General features: G+C 51.9%; 1 protein-coding gene across 1 annotated transcript; it reads left to right on the forward strand.

The window, feature by feature from the left end:
* Positions 1 to 2,784: 2,784 nt before the first annotated feature.
* On the forward strand, positions 2,785 to 17,332 carry VTN00DRAFT_10037 (uncharacterized protein; the record flags this gene model as incomplete). Its single annotated transcript, XM_069426649.1, has 3 exons — positions 2,785 to 3,342; positions 3,404 to 7,874; positions 7,932 to 17,332. The coding sequence occupies 3 exons, from the start codon at positions 2,785 to 2,787 to the stop codon at positions 17,330 to 17,332; spliced, it is 14,430 nt and encodes a 4,809-aa protein (XP_069284636.1).
* Positions 17,333 to 17,548: the final 216 nt, after the last annotated feature.

Here is a 17,548-nt window from a genome sequence, read left to right on the forward strand (position 1 = left end):
CACCTCCTTTTTCACTTGCTAGCTCCAAATAAATAGTGATGATGACAAGAACTGCACTATGGAATGCCTTTCTCGGCCAAAGCGACGATGTACCGCGGCGCCTTATGCCAGCCGAGCCTTTGGCGCTTCCAGTAGCGGATTTCCATGTCCGCGGTTGAGAATGACGCTGGACGTCATGTCATCCCTTTTCATCCGATGTCGCATGACACACCGTCTTGATCTTGAACATCCCGTTGAGGATAGATCATCTCTGATCGATGCGTTACTACATCCAGGAGCCCAAGAACCAAGTCGGAACAGTGGAACAGAGGGTAATGGTGAAAGATGCTAAATGATGTGGAGACCATCATTAAGTCATTGATGAATCGGGAACTGTTAAGCGAGTTTCTGTATTGATATCGAGAACCGAATATACTGACGCATCCATCTTGCAGCCTTCAGGTTTTGGATAGAGCCGCTCGTGAATCGTGAGTCTTAAGCATTAGGCACCTTAACCTGTTCAAGGGAGCATCATCCAGCAGATCGAAATCCTTCTCGATCACATGTCCGTCGGTATCGAAATCCTTATACTCTCCTCTGACGATAATGGTCCCAATCCTTTCGATCATCTGTTTTGTTTCTCTTCAGAAGACGGCTCCTATTTCTACAAACCCCCAAACAGAGCATGACAATGGAGTCATTAAGATTAACCAGCATCTGTCGTGGCTCTTAAATGAGATACGGCAGGGACGTTTCTATATATCTATACGGCTCAATGCATAATGAACTTCTGAGGGAGTGCAGACGCTTGTATACTCTAAGGTCATTTTTAAATATGCTTCGAATATTTGCAGCTGTAAAGAACATTGGAACCACTTCTCGCAGTTCTCAGCCGTGACACTAACCATATGTCTCGTATAACCGTGGTTAGCATGCCCCATCAAGGTGGCCTTCTTTCCAGAACGTCGTATGTCCATCTTATGCCGGTCCTTGATATCAGAAACATCCAAAATCTCTGTGGCAAAAAAATTCTTTAGAGTGAGCAGCATGCTTGAAGTGAAGCTAGCTGAGTTGATCCATGGATGGATGATATACTAGTAGCTGTTGAGCAGCTCTAGCCGTACTCTCGTGGACGTGGAGGAAGCTATGCCGTCAGCCGTCCTCTTAAGATAAAAACTTGCAAATTACAGCTTGATGGTGAACCTGAAAGGAGCCGATGATTATTTCTATCCATGGATCCCATCATCGAACCGACTCGGGGTTACCCGTGGTTGTGGAACACCCTTGTCTACCTTGCCGCGTTCTGTTGGGACCCATCCTACCCCTGGAAGCCCGCGATCTCGCATACAGGGAGGCTATGACGCAGTACTCATCTACTTCAGATGTCAGGGCCTTTTGGACTTGCATGACCGTGCTATTTTTTGCACGGCGTGCGCCGCGAAGACCTGCCTAGTTTGCCGTCTGCATCCGTAGCAGGTTATCGCGCATCGCGCGATCTGATAGTACTCTTTAGCCGCGGCATTTGGACATACGAGCGATCCGGAGGTTGGCCGAGTTTACGTTACTAGTTTGAACTCTCCAAGGATCAAGGACATCGACCAGTCTGTGGAAGAATCTCTTTGCGCAGTAGTACATCCGCGGCTAGGAGAAAAAAAAAATTCTGTGGGGCCATTCTGTGTGGGGCCAAGAGAGAAAAAGAGGGAAAGAAAAAAAAATGTAGAAACCCTAAATAAATGCCGCTGAAAAAGAAATCTGAAAAAAAAAGAAAAGTAGTGCATCGTGACTACAGGTTATAGCATTCTCTCGGCTTCGGATCCATCTCAAAACTCAAAGTGGCATGTAGGATGTCTGGATCTTTCCGGGAAATTTAGATTCAAATGGCGCACGGCCTTGGACAGGCAACTGGCACAGCGAGCGCCGACGGCCGGGACGGATGCAACTTATTTCGCGATAAATCGGGCCAAGAACGGAGGATTTATGCAACGCTACTGCGGGCGGACGGAGTGTCTTTCCCAGGGAGCGATGGTGCGACAGTGGAAGGAGGGGCAGGGCCGGCGTTTTTGGACTAATCTAATCAGATCAGCATCTAATCAGATTGGGAGGGTGGCCCCGTTGACCAAAGAACGTCGCCGATCATCGGACCGGGGGGAACGGCGGTTAAAGCGGCACGACGGGCGGGTCTTGTTTTCCCCTCCACCACACGACGCTGTGCGCGGGATGCTCCGTACACTGCAAAGGTCTCGATCCCACCCTGCATCGCATCACCAGACCGCATGCAAGCCAAGCCATCAGAGATTGATTAGCTCGTTATTTTTCTTTACCGTCATGGCGGAAAATACCGCCCACGCCACGTTCATGGCAGCGTAGGTCGTTCGTTTACCCCACCAGAGGTGGCGGGAGAGGGCTGTGTCATTGGTTGGCCCAGGGCCCCGCACCACGAGCAGAGCTGCTTGAGCGTTAGTAGTAGATGATGATGACTCTCGATTTCATTTTCACGACCCCATAGTCTTGGTGGCCGTGCTTGGTATGGACAGTACTGCGTCTGGTACCTGGCTATCGAGCAGGGCCCTGCGGTCGGGCCGGCTGCGGCTGGAGACAGGGATTTGATTGCTATTGTGGATCTGCTCTAGGATGAAGCTCCGATCCAAGCGCCAGAGCTTCCATCGTCAGATGATTTTTTTGTAGTGACAAAAGCAACTTCATGAATTTCTCACCGTTAATAGGAGGTCATGTTTTGCTTCAGCAACTGTCTTCTCTCAGAGGTGCTTGTGTTCTCCATCCTACTACTACGACGACTCCATCCAAATGGCAGGTGACGCCTTACGCAATAGTGAGGGGCCTCGAGCTCTCGAACATAACCACGCTTTAGCACCTCAGAGCAATGGTCATCGGGAGACCATTGCCGTCGAACCTCTGCCTGTGACGAAGATACCTGCGCTGGATACCATCGACCGTTATGCTGTCGAGGCGCCTCTCCGGGATGCCGCTCCCCAGCTCCTCTGCCCCTCCATAGACCTGTCATGCGCGTTGGATCCGTTGAATGTCGTCGACGATATTCTCCAGGGTTACGCACGATTCATATCCAGATTCACGGCCCTCGACGATCTCGCCTTCGTAGTCTCACGAAGCGGCGATTTCTCTTCATCAGGGTTAGAATCACGGCGTGGGCTTGTTCGCGCGATTCTCTCCAAGTCAGAGTCGGATGAGGGGTCCTCGGTGCGGAGTTCGAGTCCGTGCGAGCTCCGCGAAATCGATGGTCCTATCCATCACAACGAGGATGAGATACAGTTCGCTCTGGAGCTGGGTTCAGCTGGTCGACCTGAAAATGACGAGCAGAAAGAAATATTGGAGGCGGAATCCGAGGTTAGTACTTTTTGAGACCCCAGGAATCACGAAACTCATAATTGACAAGCATATGATACAGTCATTCGTTTTACGGGTTCAGTCTGTCGCGGCACCACATACGCTACGGATCTCTCTCTCTTGTTCTAGACGATTAATTCCGGGTGTCGCGCTTGAACAGATATTGAAGACGGTTGCCTCTTGTCTACAAGAGTCATCAGTGAATCTTAGAGTGATAGCAAGCCCCGAAGATGAAAAGTCTCCGGAGCTCTCAATTATTAATTTCCCTTCGCTTATGAAGCCTCCGCCGCTAGATCATGAGCGCGATGATGGGCCTGCAGTCGAGGGATCGGAGGCATCTCTCTTGCACGCCGCTTTTGAGTGGTGGGCTCGAAGGAGCCCCAGTGCACCGGCTCTGGATTTTGTCCACTCGCTCTCCTCTTCGATGACCCCAGGAGAACATAGTGTTCTCAGCTACGCTGGCCTGAATTCCGCTGCAACGAACCTGGCTGTTCACATCAGGAGGCTTGTGTCGAGCCAGGAAACGGTGAGCGGTTGGCCGCGCATCATTCCCGTGTACATGTCCACATCGCCTGAACTATACATCTCTTACCTCGGTGTCCTGAAGGCCGGCTACGCTTTCAGTCCAATCCCACAGGATGCGCCGGATCAGCGAGTACGGGAAATTCTCGAAGATATTGGCTCTCCTGTCATCCTGGGCAGAGAAGCCGAACCTTCCTCAGGGCCATGGTATACCGAGAAGCAGGACACCAGTGGTCGTCGGAAACCTATTTGGGTGAATGTGGCGGAAGTCTCAAAGTGGAGAGCTTTGAGTAGAAGTAATTCTATCGAACTGCAAGAGCTCCCGCCTCCTGACATTGGGGATGATACCGTTGCTTATTTACTCTTCACGAGCGGCTCCACCGGCAAACCGAAAGGAGTTCAGGTTAACCATCTGGCGGCTGCATGCTCTATACACTCGCATGCCGCAACAATTCCTTTGCCTCGTGACTCTACTGGCAAGTTCCGATGGTTCCAATTTGCGTCACCGACCTTTGATCCCTCCCTCATGGAAATTTTCGTGACTCTAAGCAGCGGAGCAACCTTGTGCTCTGCCGAACGAAGCCTGACTCTGACGGATTTGGAGGGAACAATAAACGAGGCAAAGGCTACGGTAATGATGGCAACGCCAAGTTTGGCCGCGTTGCTACGACCATCGCGCCTGACTACTCTTCGTTACCTCTGGACCATGGGAGAAAAACTTAACCGTACAGTAATAGATAATTTCGCAACCAGACCTACGGATTTGGAGCAAGAACAAACGAGGATGCTTGTCAATGCCTATGGCCCTACCGAAGGAGCCATTAACTGCACGTTCCTTGCACCTGTTGATTATTCAGTGCGTGGGTCTATCATCGGTGAAGCATTGCCCACATGTTCCATGTTTGTCCTGGACCCGGATTCTAAAGTTCCAAAGGCAGTTCCTTCGGGTCTTGCCGGAGAGCTGGCCATTGGAGGCCCTCAGGTCAGCAAAGGATATTTGAATCGCCCAAAGGAAACTGCCAAGGCGTTTGTCTACAGTCCTGAATTCGGTTATCTTTACAGAACCGGTGATCTGGCACGTATCGTCTGGGACGAGAAAGGTCGTCAGCTTTTTGAGTTCCTGGGTCGAATAAGCTCTGATCAAGTGAAGGTTAGCGGTCGACGACTCGAACTGGGGGAAATCGAGTCCGTCATCGCTACCGTCAGCGGCATCAGAGAAGTCGTGGCGATCGTCTCACCGCAGGAGCGGGGCAAGCAAGGAAGCGAGCAGATCATTGCATGCATTGTCTCAGATGAGGCCGATGGATCCGACAAGGAGAAAATTGTACGGGAATCCCGTGAGAACACGGAACGCCATCTGCCTTCCTACATGTGCCCATCGTCCTATGCTTTCTTTAAATCCCTTCCTCGTTCTAGCTCCGGAAAGGTTGATCGCAAATCTATATCAGCGAAGCTACGAAACGCCGCTGCGGAAGGGATAGAAGTCGTAGCAGCGTCTGAGTATGGACAACCGAATGGTGTACATGATGGACAGGAGCCTACAGACACCGTCGAGGATGCTGAGCTGCAGAATCTCGTTTTCCAGTTGCTGGCCGACACCGCAAACGAAGATCTGTCAGCGATCAGGCCGTCAGTCAGTCTATACTCTCTAGGCATAGACAGTCTGGGAGCAATGCGCTTCCTCCAGAAATTAAGGGATAACGGGGTGGATGGTTTGACCGTGGGTGACGTGCTTCGCGCGGGAACGCCAAGTGCGCTCGTTTCGACAATACGCCAACTCCGTCAGCGATCCCTGAGCCAAGTCGAGAATGCTCAGTCGGAGCAATCTCGCATCCAGTCTTTGCAACAGAAGCTTGCCGAGTTTGATGCTCGTAATCACTCTGTATGTGCAGAGAGATTAGGCTTGGATTCGAGTTCTATCGAAAAGGTGCTTCCAACTACCGCTACCCAATCCGGTATGTTGGCCAGCTTCCTGCGCAGGTCGTCAGAAGCTACGCACTCGAAACGCTCGTATATTTACCATTCGATTGTGCGCCTGGAGTCTCACGTGGATGTTGAACGTCTGAAGAAAGCTTGGGATGCGGTGATAGCCAGCTACGACTCCTTCCGCACTGTCTTCTGTTGGTTGGATGACGATATGGCGCCATTTGCTCAATGTATCCTTGCAAGTACTGCCGCCCCTGAGCCCAAGTGGAATATATACAGTAATGGCTCGTCGGAGAAGGAGTCTCTCGATGTCGCTCTTCGTGAGGCTGAAGAGTCTATAACATTGGATTCTCCGCCATGGAAAATGTCGATGATCAATCTTCCAGAGAAGACTACTGTGATTCTGAGTATGTTCCACGGAATCTTCGACGGTGGCTCTTTGAACCTTCTTCTCGAAGATGTCTCTGCAGAGTACTATGGAAAATCGCGCAGCGAACGGACATCTTTAGAACACATTGTCAAGCACCATTTTCTGGCTGACCATGAGAGCACCCTGAAATTCTGGACGGAGCATTTGGACCAATATTCTCCGGTACCGTTCCCCTCTGTCACTCCCTACCGACAGAGCGCAGCCAAAGGTGTATTCGATGCGGTCGAGATTACTGCTCGAACGAGTTACGACAATCTGCGGAAACAGTCGAAGAACATTGGTTCGACTCCACTGTCAGTGCTTCAGGCAGCCTGGGGTTCTATTCTCCTTTCCTACATCGGAACTCAGGAGCAAGATGTCGTGATCGGTAGTGTTGTCTCGGGAAGACTTGATGTTGAATCAGAAGCGTGCATAGGGCCTACGTTCACTACTATACCGATCAGGCTCGCCACCAGCCAGGTTGAAAAGGGTTCAAATGATGCCTTGACTAATGTATCTCTCGCACATCATCTTGCTTTGGTCAATGCAAAGACGCTGTCATATCTCCAGCCACGTCTGGGCTCCTTGGTCACGGCAGATGGTCGGTTGCCTTATGACACACTCCTTGCGTATCAAGATTTCAATGCTGGCTCCAAGTCCAGCGATCTTTGGGGTCCTGTACGGCACCCGCCCATGGCAAATGACTTCGCTGTTATGATCGAGGTGTGGCCTGCGTCCGATGGCTCTTTGACTTTCAGAGCTACGTTCAATGATTCTCAGCTTGATCGTGCTGCGGCAGAGTTGATGCTTCTGCAGATGAGCGATATTGTCGCCTTCATCCTCGAGAATCCAGAAGCAAACTTCCAGCATGCTGCTTCCAGCACGAGCACCAGCTTGAAGTCGATTGCTAACCCGGAGCCAAGCGTGGCTGAAGAGGCCTTGCAAGGAGCCTTGTTGCATACCCAATTTGAAACCCATGCCAAAAGTCATCCTGGAGATATGGCCTTGATCTTCAAGGGTGACCTTGAAAATGAAGACAGCCCCAGCAATATCGAGTGGACGTATGGTACCGTGAATCACAAGGCTGATCGTCTTGCCGACTACCTCGTAGATCGCTACGGTCCTCTGACAAACTCGCCGCTGCCTATTTGCATTGAGAAGAGTCCAGCACTGTATATCGCGATTCTCGGTATCCTCAAGGCTGGCGGTGCATGGTGTCCGATTGATACCTTCTCCCCACCACAGCGTCGACATGACCTTATTGCTCGGACCGGTGCAAAGATGCTGTTGGTATCTGGTGTTACTGCAACACAGCCAGATAACGCGGTTCCAAAAGGGGTAGACATCATTGATATTAGCGTCTTCGTCGACACTCCTTCAACAGAAGTGAACGGCTTTAAAACAAATCGCGAAACTACCCCTGCAGGGCCGAACGACATGGCATATTTGATCTGGACTAGTGGCACGACCGGAGCACCAAAGGGTGTCCCAATTAAGCATTCGTCAGCGGTCTCGAGTATGAAGTCTCTTCAGAAGGATATCCCAGCGGACGTTCCCGGCGGCGTTCGATGTCTGCAGTTTTCTGCATACACCTTTGATGTATCAGTCCAAGATATCTTCTATACTTGGGGAATCGGAGGTGTCCTTATATCCGCTACTCGAGAGATCATGCTTGGTTCGTTCGCGAAGCTTGCCAATGTGACAAAGGCAACTCACGCACATTTGACGCCAGCGTTTTCCGCGGGTATCCAGAGAAAATCTTGTGAAACGCTTCAAGTCATCACCATGATTGGTGAGAAGTTGACGCAATCCGTTGCAGATGACTGGGGCTACAATATGCGGGCTTTCAACACGTACGGACCTGCTGAAGTCACCGTCGTGTCCACGGTCAGGGAATTCGGAAACGAGCACCAGGACATCAAGAGTGCGAACATTGGATGGCCATTGGAGACCGTGTCAGTCTTCGTAATGAAGGATCAGAAGACAGTTATGAAGAACGCAGTTGGAGAACTGGCTCTGGGTGGTCCACAGCTCTCTCCTGGATATCTCAACCAGGAGCAGACGACGAAGGCGAAATATGTCTGGAACGAGGAGGCTTCTCAGGTGCTGTACTACACTGGAGACTTGGTCAGAATGCTTTCTGACGGCTCCTTGGAGTACATAACCCGTGTCGATGATCTCGTGAAGCTTGGAGGAATCAGAGTCGAACTCAGTGAAATTAGCTTCTCACTTGCCGGTTGCCATCCGCTTGTTGAACAAGTTGAGACACTGATTCTCAGTCGATCAGACCGCCCTGCGAAAATGGTGGTTGCCTGTCTGTCTGCTCCTAGTGCAGCGTCTGATGAAGCCGGTGATGAGCTGCTCCTTCTCAACGAGAAGGCTGTTGAAGTAGGCTGTGCAGCGGTCAAGCGAGCGCAGGCAGTGTTGCCAGATCATATGATTCCGTCCGTCTACCTTGTCCTCAAAAGCATCCCTAAGACCCAATCGGCCAAGACAGACCGTTTGACGCTTTCAAAAGTCTACTCCTCTATCGACATCGACCGTTGGGAGAGTATGATCAACCCATCCAGCGCTACTGATATACGTCAGAATGGAACTTCAGAGGAACATGTTATTGTTGACACGATCTCTTCCCTCGCCGGTGTTTCTCCCTCCGCGGTCAAGAAATCCAGCAGGCTTGCCGCTCTGGGTATCGACTCGATTCGTGCCATTAGACTTGCTTCTAGACTCAATGAGTCCGGCTACAAGATGTCAGTCATTAACGTTCTCCAGTGTTCCAATGTCCAGGATCTCATAACGCTGGCGACTTCATCTACGGCAAAGCAGCAAGTCTTGACGAGCCGATCCGATCTGAAGCATTTCCGGACGAAATGGCACCAGGCTGTGGCGTCCAAAGTCGGAGTTGAATTCACTGTGTTCCGCACATCCCCGATCCAGGAAAGTCTGCTCAGTGAGACGATGGGAACAGTCAACATGTATTGGAGCAACCATTTCTTTTCCCTCCGTGATAGGATCGATCTGGAACGACTGAAGCAGGCTTGGCTGAGCGTTGCCCGAGCGAACGATGCTTTACGGACCGGTTTCATCCCAGTTGCGGAAGTCGATGCAGAGGGCAGCACTGATAAGCTTGACTTTTCTGTCTTGCAGCTTATCTACAGGAATCCAAATGTGGATTGGGAGTTCTACCAGTGTACGCCGGCGGAGTTTGAGCAAGCGCTGCAGAAGAGGATAGCTAGTGTCCAAGAGAAGCACCAAAGAAATTACTTCCGATACCCACCATGGGCCGTCTCGATCTTCGACAAGGGTCAGGAGAGGGTGATGGTTCTCACTATCCATCATTCCATCCACGACGGACCTTCTCTTGGATTCATTCCTTCAGACGTTCAATCGGCGTACAATGAATCCAGTCTGAAAGCGCCCGAACGACACCAGCTTCAGGATGCCCTCTCCGTTGTTCTTCCAGCGGATGAAGAGAGCAAAGAGACCCTTCAGTTCTGGACAAAGGAGCTGGAAGAGTTCGCTGACCCCGACGGGCCGACCTGGCCGGATCTCACTGGCAAGAGGGTCAAGTCAGGAGTCAAGCAGGAGCGGAAGTTCATAACTGAGCAGATTCCTCTGAGCATCTCTGCAGCAAAGTTGCAGTCTGCGGCATCTGAGCTTGAAGTTTCGTCGATAGCTTCCATTCTCCGAGCTGCTTGGGGCTGCGTTTCCTTGAGCTACTTCGGAGTTCCAGGGACTGTGTTTGGAGAGACACTTTCGGACCGTGTACTGCACTCGTCGCTCGAAGACGTGACAGGTCCCCTAATTTCGGTGGTCCCTGTGCCTTTCCGACCCAGAGGTACCGTTCGTGAATTCCTGGCTGAGCAGCATCGGTTGTCGGTCGCAACATGGAAACACCGTCACATTCATGCGCGAGTGGTCCAGAAGCTCCTGATGCGCGCTCGAGGCCAAGCGCTGTACCCAGGTCTGTTTGCTTTCCATCCTGTGGCTGATGCAACCCATAAGCAATCAGGTCCACGTCTCTGGTCGGAACTTGAGGACGATATTGGTCTGACTGTGGAGCATGCGATGGCATTCAATGTCACCCAAAATGCAGATGGCACTTTGCTCTTGGATGTCTCTTCTGAGAACTCTATTATGAGCCCGGAGCAGCTATCGCTCTATGTCCGTCAGGTGGATGCGTTTGTGAGCGCCATGTTGACACATCCCGATGAACCTGTGTCGGAGCTCGTCAATCATCTCCCCGAGGAATTACTGTCGATTAGCAAACCCGTCGTCAGCAAAGAGGTTGCGAACTCGGTGTCTAAGAGCCCGACATTCTGGCTGGAAAAATACGCCGTGGAACATCCAGAATGGACTGCGGTAGAGGTTGCAACTGTGATAAGCGAGAGCAAGCTCGAATCGGGATCCATGAGCTACGGCGAGCTGAACGCTGCGGCAAATCGTGTGGCCGCTTATATCACTTCATCTGGCGCAAGGAAGCGAATGATTGCAATCTGCGTTGGTCGCACTCTTGCTTCCTACCCGATTATCGCTGGTATCTTCAAGTCTGGAAACACTTACCTTCCGGTAGACGAGAATCTCCCGAATGATCGTAAAGCCTTCTTGGCCGAGGATGCCGACTGTGCGTTCGTCTTCACTGAGTCCAGCCTCGTGGACACATTCTCTGGCGTCCAAGACACATGCAAAGTCGTTTGCATCGATGATCCGGCGTTCCAAAGGGCATTGGAGAACTTTTCTTCGGAAAACGTCGACTATGGCGCAGACCCGGACGATATATCTTATCTGCTTTACACGTCCGGCTCTACAGGTAAACCCAAGGGAGTTCTCGTCACAAGAGCCAACCTTTCGTCTTTCGTGGAATCTTTCTTCGAATTCATCTGTAGCGTCGCTCCTGCTACGAAGGAACTTAAAGGGACCGGCAAATATCTGGCGCTTGCCAGCAAGGCATTCGACGTGCACCTGTTGGAGATATTCGTGCCCTGGCGTAATGGAATGGCGACTGCGACGGGCAACAGGTCAATGCTTCTGGACGACCTCTTTTTGGCACTGACCAAGTTAGAAATCACACACGCCAGCTTTGTTCCGTCATTGCTAGATCAGGCGGATATGAAACCGGAGCAGTGTCCAAAGCTACGATTCTTGAGTGCTGGAGGCGAAAAGATCACTCAGAAGGTCATCGAGACATGGGGCGCTTCCGAAAATGTCGCTCTCATCAACGCCTATGGTCCAACGGAGGTGACCATTGGTTGCACCATGGCTTCTGTCAAACCGGAAACTACTCTCAGGAATATCGGACTTCCTCTGGGAGGCTGCGCTGCCCATGTACTCCTTCCAGGTACCGACACGTATGCCATCAAGGGCCAGACAGGTGAGGTCTGCTTTACCGGAGATCTTGTTGCAAAGGGTTACCACAACAGGCCTGATGCAAAGGGATTTGTTGAAGACTTCCACGGCCAGCGAATGTATCGAACAGGTGACATGGTTCGCCTGATGGTCGATGGCTCCCTGGAATATCTCGGCCGTGGAGATGACCAGACCAAGATCAGAGGCCAGCGTCTCGAACTGGGAGAGGTTTCGGAGGTGATTCGTTCGTCGGCCCCAGTCAAGCTTGATGTTGTCACCATCCTTGTTCAGCATCCTAGCCTGTCAAGAGTTCAGCTGGCTTCGTTCATTGCGCGCGCCGACGCTCGGCCGCGGGAGAAGGGCGCCGTTGCCGCTTTCTTGGAGTCAGATTTCCGCACCTTGGGCAAAGAGCTCCAGGCGGCTTGCAGGAAGAAGCTTCCCGCATACATGGTTCCCGAGCTTGTCCTCCCCATAACGTTCATCCCCCTGGCTCCAATGTCCGGAAAGGCCAATGTAAAGGAACTTCAGGCCTTGGTGTCGAACATTCCACTGGCAACGCTTCTGCAAGGCAGTGACTCGATGGCCCAGACCACGACTGCCGTCAACAGCCGTGAATTGACCTCCGAGGAGGAGGCTGTGGTCAAGGCTATCCTCAGCGTTGTCTCTACCGATCCATCGATTGTCGGCCATGCAACCAATATCTTTGAGATTGGTCTGGACAGCTTGAGCGCCATAAGTCTTTCAGTCAAGCTGCGCAGTATGGGCTACGAAGCCACAGTCGCATCAGTCATGAGCAACCCGGTTGTTGAACAGCTCGTTCGCCTGCCTCGAAGCTCGGCGGCAGTCAATGGAGAGATAACTAATGCAGAAAATGTTCGACGCAAGTTTCGTGAAATCGAAGCCAGATTCCGCCAGGATCCGCCAAAGGGAGTTGATGTTGCATTGGTATCTTCGGTGAGACCCTGTCTTCCATTGCAGGAAGGTTTGGTAGCTCGGTCAATCAACACTGAGGGCGCTCAACTGTATGTGAACCATGTCGCTTTACGGCTTGCAGAGTCCGTGGATGGAGACCGCTTGAGGTCTGTGTGGGAAGACACGGCACGGGATAATGAAATTTTGCGGACTTCCTTTGCTTCTCTGGACGATGGCATCGTACAGGTCGTGTTCAAACGCGATACCTACCAGCTTCAGTGGGAAGAGAAAGAGGTTGACGATATCGAAACCTCGCTGATTTCCTCCGAGTCTCACCAGGAAGAGGTCGCCAGGGAAATCATTGAACATATCTCGTCAGTTCCTCCGCTACGTTTCAGGTTTATCAAATCTGCAAGCACCAAGCGACCATTGGTCCTGTCCATCGCCATCCATCACTCTCTCTATGACGGTGAGTCATTCTCAATGCTATTGGAGGAAATTGGTGCACGCTACGCAAATGAGGATCTCCCAGAAAGGGGATCTCATGAGGCTTTCGTGGAATACGTCCAATCCCAGGACCTTGAGAAATCGATGACGTACTGGACCGAATTCCTCACGGGCTGCCATCCCACTTACTTTAGGGCTAACAATGATGATTCGATGGAACGCCCGATGTTTGCGCACAGGACACTTGGATTCAAGCTCTCCGAGCTCGAGCAGCGCTCGTCGAGTCTTCAGACAACTGCTCCCTCCTTGGTACAGGCTGTGTTTGCCCTGCTCCTGGCTGACACGGTAGATGCATCGGATGTCACGTATGGTATTGTACTCTCAGGAAGAGCAGTCCCAGTCGCCGGAGCAGAATCAGTCCTATTGCCATGCATTACTACTGTTCCTGGTCGTCTGAACACTGAGAACCTCCAGACTGTCGGCGAGGTTATAAGATCTGTCCAGGAGTCTACCGTCAAGTCCCTCGAATTCCAGCATACATCTCTGAGACACATTCAGCGCTGGCTTGGATCTGGAGCTTCCATTTTCGACTGCCTGTTCTCGTACATCCGAACGTCGAAGCCTCAGAAACACAACTTCTGGCAAGAACTCGAGAGCCGCATGCCCGCTGACTATCCGTTTGCCGTGGAAGCTGAGGCGGACCATGCCAAGGACCTTCTGAAAGTACAATGCGCTTTCACGTCCACTTTCAGTTCATCTCACGATGCCAATAGTTTCCTCGAGAAGATGGATATGGTTCTTTCGAGCATAGTCTCTGGAGAAGATATTTCCCTGGATAGCTTCAATCTGTCCGCCTCGAGACTGACCAACGCAACCGCAAGCTTGTCTCAGTGGGACGACAAATCTTGGTCAAGTACTGAAATGAAAGTTCGTGAACTCGTTGCCAAGTTCTGTGGCTTGGAAGTCGAGACTGTGTCCAAGTCTGCTTCTTTCCTTAGCCTGGGAATCGATTCGGTGACAGCGATCCAATTCGCGCGCAAACTACGCGAAGCTGGTTTCCAGGCTGCGTCATCTGATGTTATGCGTTTCTCTTGCGTTGGAGCGCTGTCTGCTCACATTGAAGAGTCCTCTGCGAAGAACCAGGCTCAGACGAACGGAGCAGAAATGAATGAAGTCGACGTGCTGGATGCGTACAAGTCTCAGATACCTCTTCTTGGATCCGAAGATTCAATCTCAACGCTCTTTGAATGCACGCCACTGCAGGAGGGGATGATCACACAGACACTGGCGTCCGCTGGTGAAGTATATGTCTATCCTCACACCGTTCACCTTTCCAGGTCGGTGAATATCCAAAGACTCAAGGAGGCCTTCTCACAGGTGGTTCGTGGAAACGATATCTTGCGCACCTCGTTCCACTCTATTCAAGAGCTTGGGTTCACCTGGATCGGAGCTGTGCATACAAACCCACCTCTTCACTGGGAAGAGATCGAAGTGCCGTCATCCGGTGTTGATATCCCGGCTGCAGTGAAGAGCCGGCTACGCTTCGATGATGAATCCTCATTCCAGTCGCCACCGCTCCGGGTCTTCGTGGTCAATCATTCCAACGAGAAGTACCTCGTCATCGTCATGCATCATGCCCTTTATGACGGTGTCTCATTGCCATTTGTCTTCGAGGACCTTGCAACGGCCTATGAAGGACTTGTGCCTACATCTCGACCACAATTCACGGAAGTTGTCAACCGCTTATTGAAGGGCAAAGACGAAGCATCAAGATTCTGGGTTCAAAAGCTTCGGGGCTACGAGGTCGCTGAACTCCCACAGCTACCAGAGGCCGAGTATTCCGAGAAGATGTTCGTTGCTGAACACCGCATCGATCTCGACATCTCGACAATCATCGAGAGCTGCAAGGACATGGAGGTCACTGTTCAGACGGTTTCCCTTTTGGCATACGCCAAGATTCTGGCACGTTTAATTGGCAAACGAGATGTGGTATTTGGACATGTCCTCGCGGGACGTTCAATCCCTGTCTCCGGAGCAGAAAAGACAATCGGACCCTTGTTCAACACGGTGGCTGAGAGAATCACCTTCGACCCCAAGTTCCTCAGCAATAAAGCGATTGCGGCTCGTGTGCAGCAACTGAACACCGACGCACAGGAGCATCAGCACGCCCCTCTCAGGGCAGTTCAAAATGCTCTGAGACAGGCAGATGATCTCAACGCTGCTGCTCTGTTCGACACGCTTTTCGTGTTCCAGAAGACTGCCGACTTGGTTCCCGGTATCCTGGACAAACAAAAGATCTGGAAGCCATACGAGACGCAAGATTTCGTCGCGCAAGCTGAACACAAACTCAATGTCGAAGTTGAACATGCTCAAAACGGAATTATCCTTAGGGCCTCCTGCCAAGGGCAGTATCTGACACAGGAAAAACTGAAGGCAGTTTTGGAGGACTTCGATGTCACTTTCCGAGACATCATCGAGCATCCAACCAGATGCGCCACAATCGTCCCCAAGGAACTTCATCAGCTCCCGCTTCAGTTGAGTAAGGCGCCCTCTAAGGATACTATTGCTCCTCAGAACTCTGAGACTCCTGAGCATGAAGACACCGTGCGTCAAGTGCTCTCAGAGATCGCAGGCGTCCCGAAGGACGTTATTGCACCCAACACAAGCATCTTCAGCATTGGTCTGGACTCAATCGCTGCTATCCGTATTGCCGCAGCTTGTCGAGCCAAGGGGCTGAAGGCAGGCGTTGCCGACGTTCTACAGGGCAACACCTTACGTGGTATCAGCTCGCGTGTCTCGAGCGCAGCCTCACAGCAAGAGAATCTACCAAAGAAACCACTATTGCCTGATTTCGACAAAGTGAAGCGGAATGTCCTTCAACAGCTGGGACTGTCCAGCGACTCCGTCGAGACGATACTCCCATGTCTCAGCGGCCAGAAGTATCATCTGGGCAGCTATCTCAAGACCGGCCGCACGCTCTTCGAGCCGGCCTGGAGTTACTCAAGCCGCGAGAGGATCGATCCCAAACGGTTGAAGAGTGCCTGGCACAAGCTTCGCGCAAGACACCCCATCCTCAGGACCTGCTTCGCTGCAATTTCAACTACCGAAGCAGTGCAGGTCGTGTTGAAGGAAGCACGCGCAGATGATGGCACCTTCAAATTCGTCGCCTCCTCGACAGACATCACTGAAACTGCCAAGGCACAAGCCAGGGAAGAAGCCCTCCATCCGTCGTCCCTGCTCACCCCCCCAGTCCGTCTTCGTCTCTTGAGAGGCAGTGACAAGGATGGCATCCTCATCCTGATTAACCATGCCGCCTACGATGCCTGGACGATGCCCCAGTTCGTGACCGAGCTTGAAGCACTCTACCGTGGCCAATCGGCAGAGTCGAACCCAGATTTCCCCAGCTTTGTCGAACACACCGTGCGGTCCCTCCAAGAGCTCGACGAGCAGAAATTCTGGGCGTCAACCCTCAAGTCCAGCAGCCAAACTTTCATAAGTAAGCCGAAGACAAAAGCAACAACCAACGGTACCATCATCCACCCACAGTCCCAACTCTTTGTCGGTGTCTGGAACATCATCAAGAACGTGTCCAATCTCGAGAAGACCTGCCGCGCCGCCGGTCTCGGTTTGCAGACGATGGTGATCCTCGCCGTCGCCCGCATTCTCGCACAGCGCACAAACACCCAGAGCCCAACCTTCGGTCTCTACCAGACTGGACGCTCCGCCGACTTCACAGACGTCGAGCACCTGTCCGGCCCATGTCTGAACGTCACTCCATTCACCGTCGAGAACGTACTGCAGCAGCCTGCTGCTAGCGCAATGAACACCGCACGCGCGATCCAATCCGCCCTGGCGGACCGTGTCCCATACGAGCAGAGCTCGCTGCGGGATATCCTCCGCTGGACAGGCCACGGCTCAAACCACCTCTTCAACACATGGGTCAACCTCCTCTGGCACCAAGCCCCCACATCCGCATCCACCACAGAACAACCGCTCTTCTCACTCCTCCCCATCGGCGTCCCGACGGACTTCTGCCCACCACACCCCCTGGAAGGCAAGACGTCCATCGACCAGCTCGACACGTCCTACCTCCCCGACGACAACGTCTACATCGACATCGGACTGGACCCGAAGACGGACAGCATCGGGTTCGGAGTCCGCGTCGAGGGCGGCGCCCTGGATGAAGACGGCGTGAGAGTCTTGATCGCTGAGATGGCGCGTGAGATTGAGTGTCTCGTTAAGGGACTGTACTCCTCCCCCTCCTTACCATCGTCATCATCCCTGAACAATGAGAAGGTGCCAGAGCCAGTGCTAGTGCCAGAGCCGGCCGGTTCCTCAATTGAAAATAAAACAAAAGAACAACAAAGTGAAGCTGAGGAAGAAGAGGATAGAAGGGGTCTGTGTGGATTGCAATGTCTGATTCTATAAATACATAAAGCATAGATAGAGAGCAGGGGCAGAGTGGCGACACTTTTTATCATCTTCTTATCATCTTGGAGCTTATCGCAACTTGTTTGATTCATTGGTGGTTCTGATGTGTTGTCTTTATGTGATAAATTCTTGTTTTTGCTCTTGTTCTGTTCATACAGGCATTTATTCATACCTATCAATCATATCTTGGTTGAGTTGCATGTATTATTATTA

Source organism: Thermoascus crustaceus (genome assembly GCF_041956765.1).
Source record: "Thermoascus crustaceus strain CBS 181.67 unplaced genomic scaffold VTN00scaffold_8, whole genome shotgun sequence".
NCBI lineage: Eukaryota > Fungi > Ascomycota > Eurotiomycetes > Eurotiales > Thermoascaceae > Thermoascus > Thermoascus crustaceus.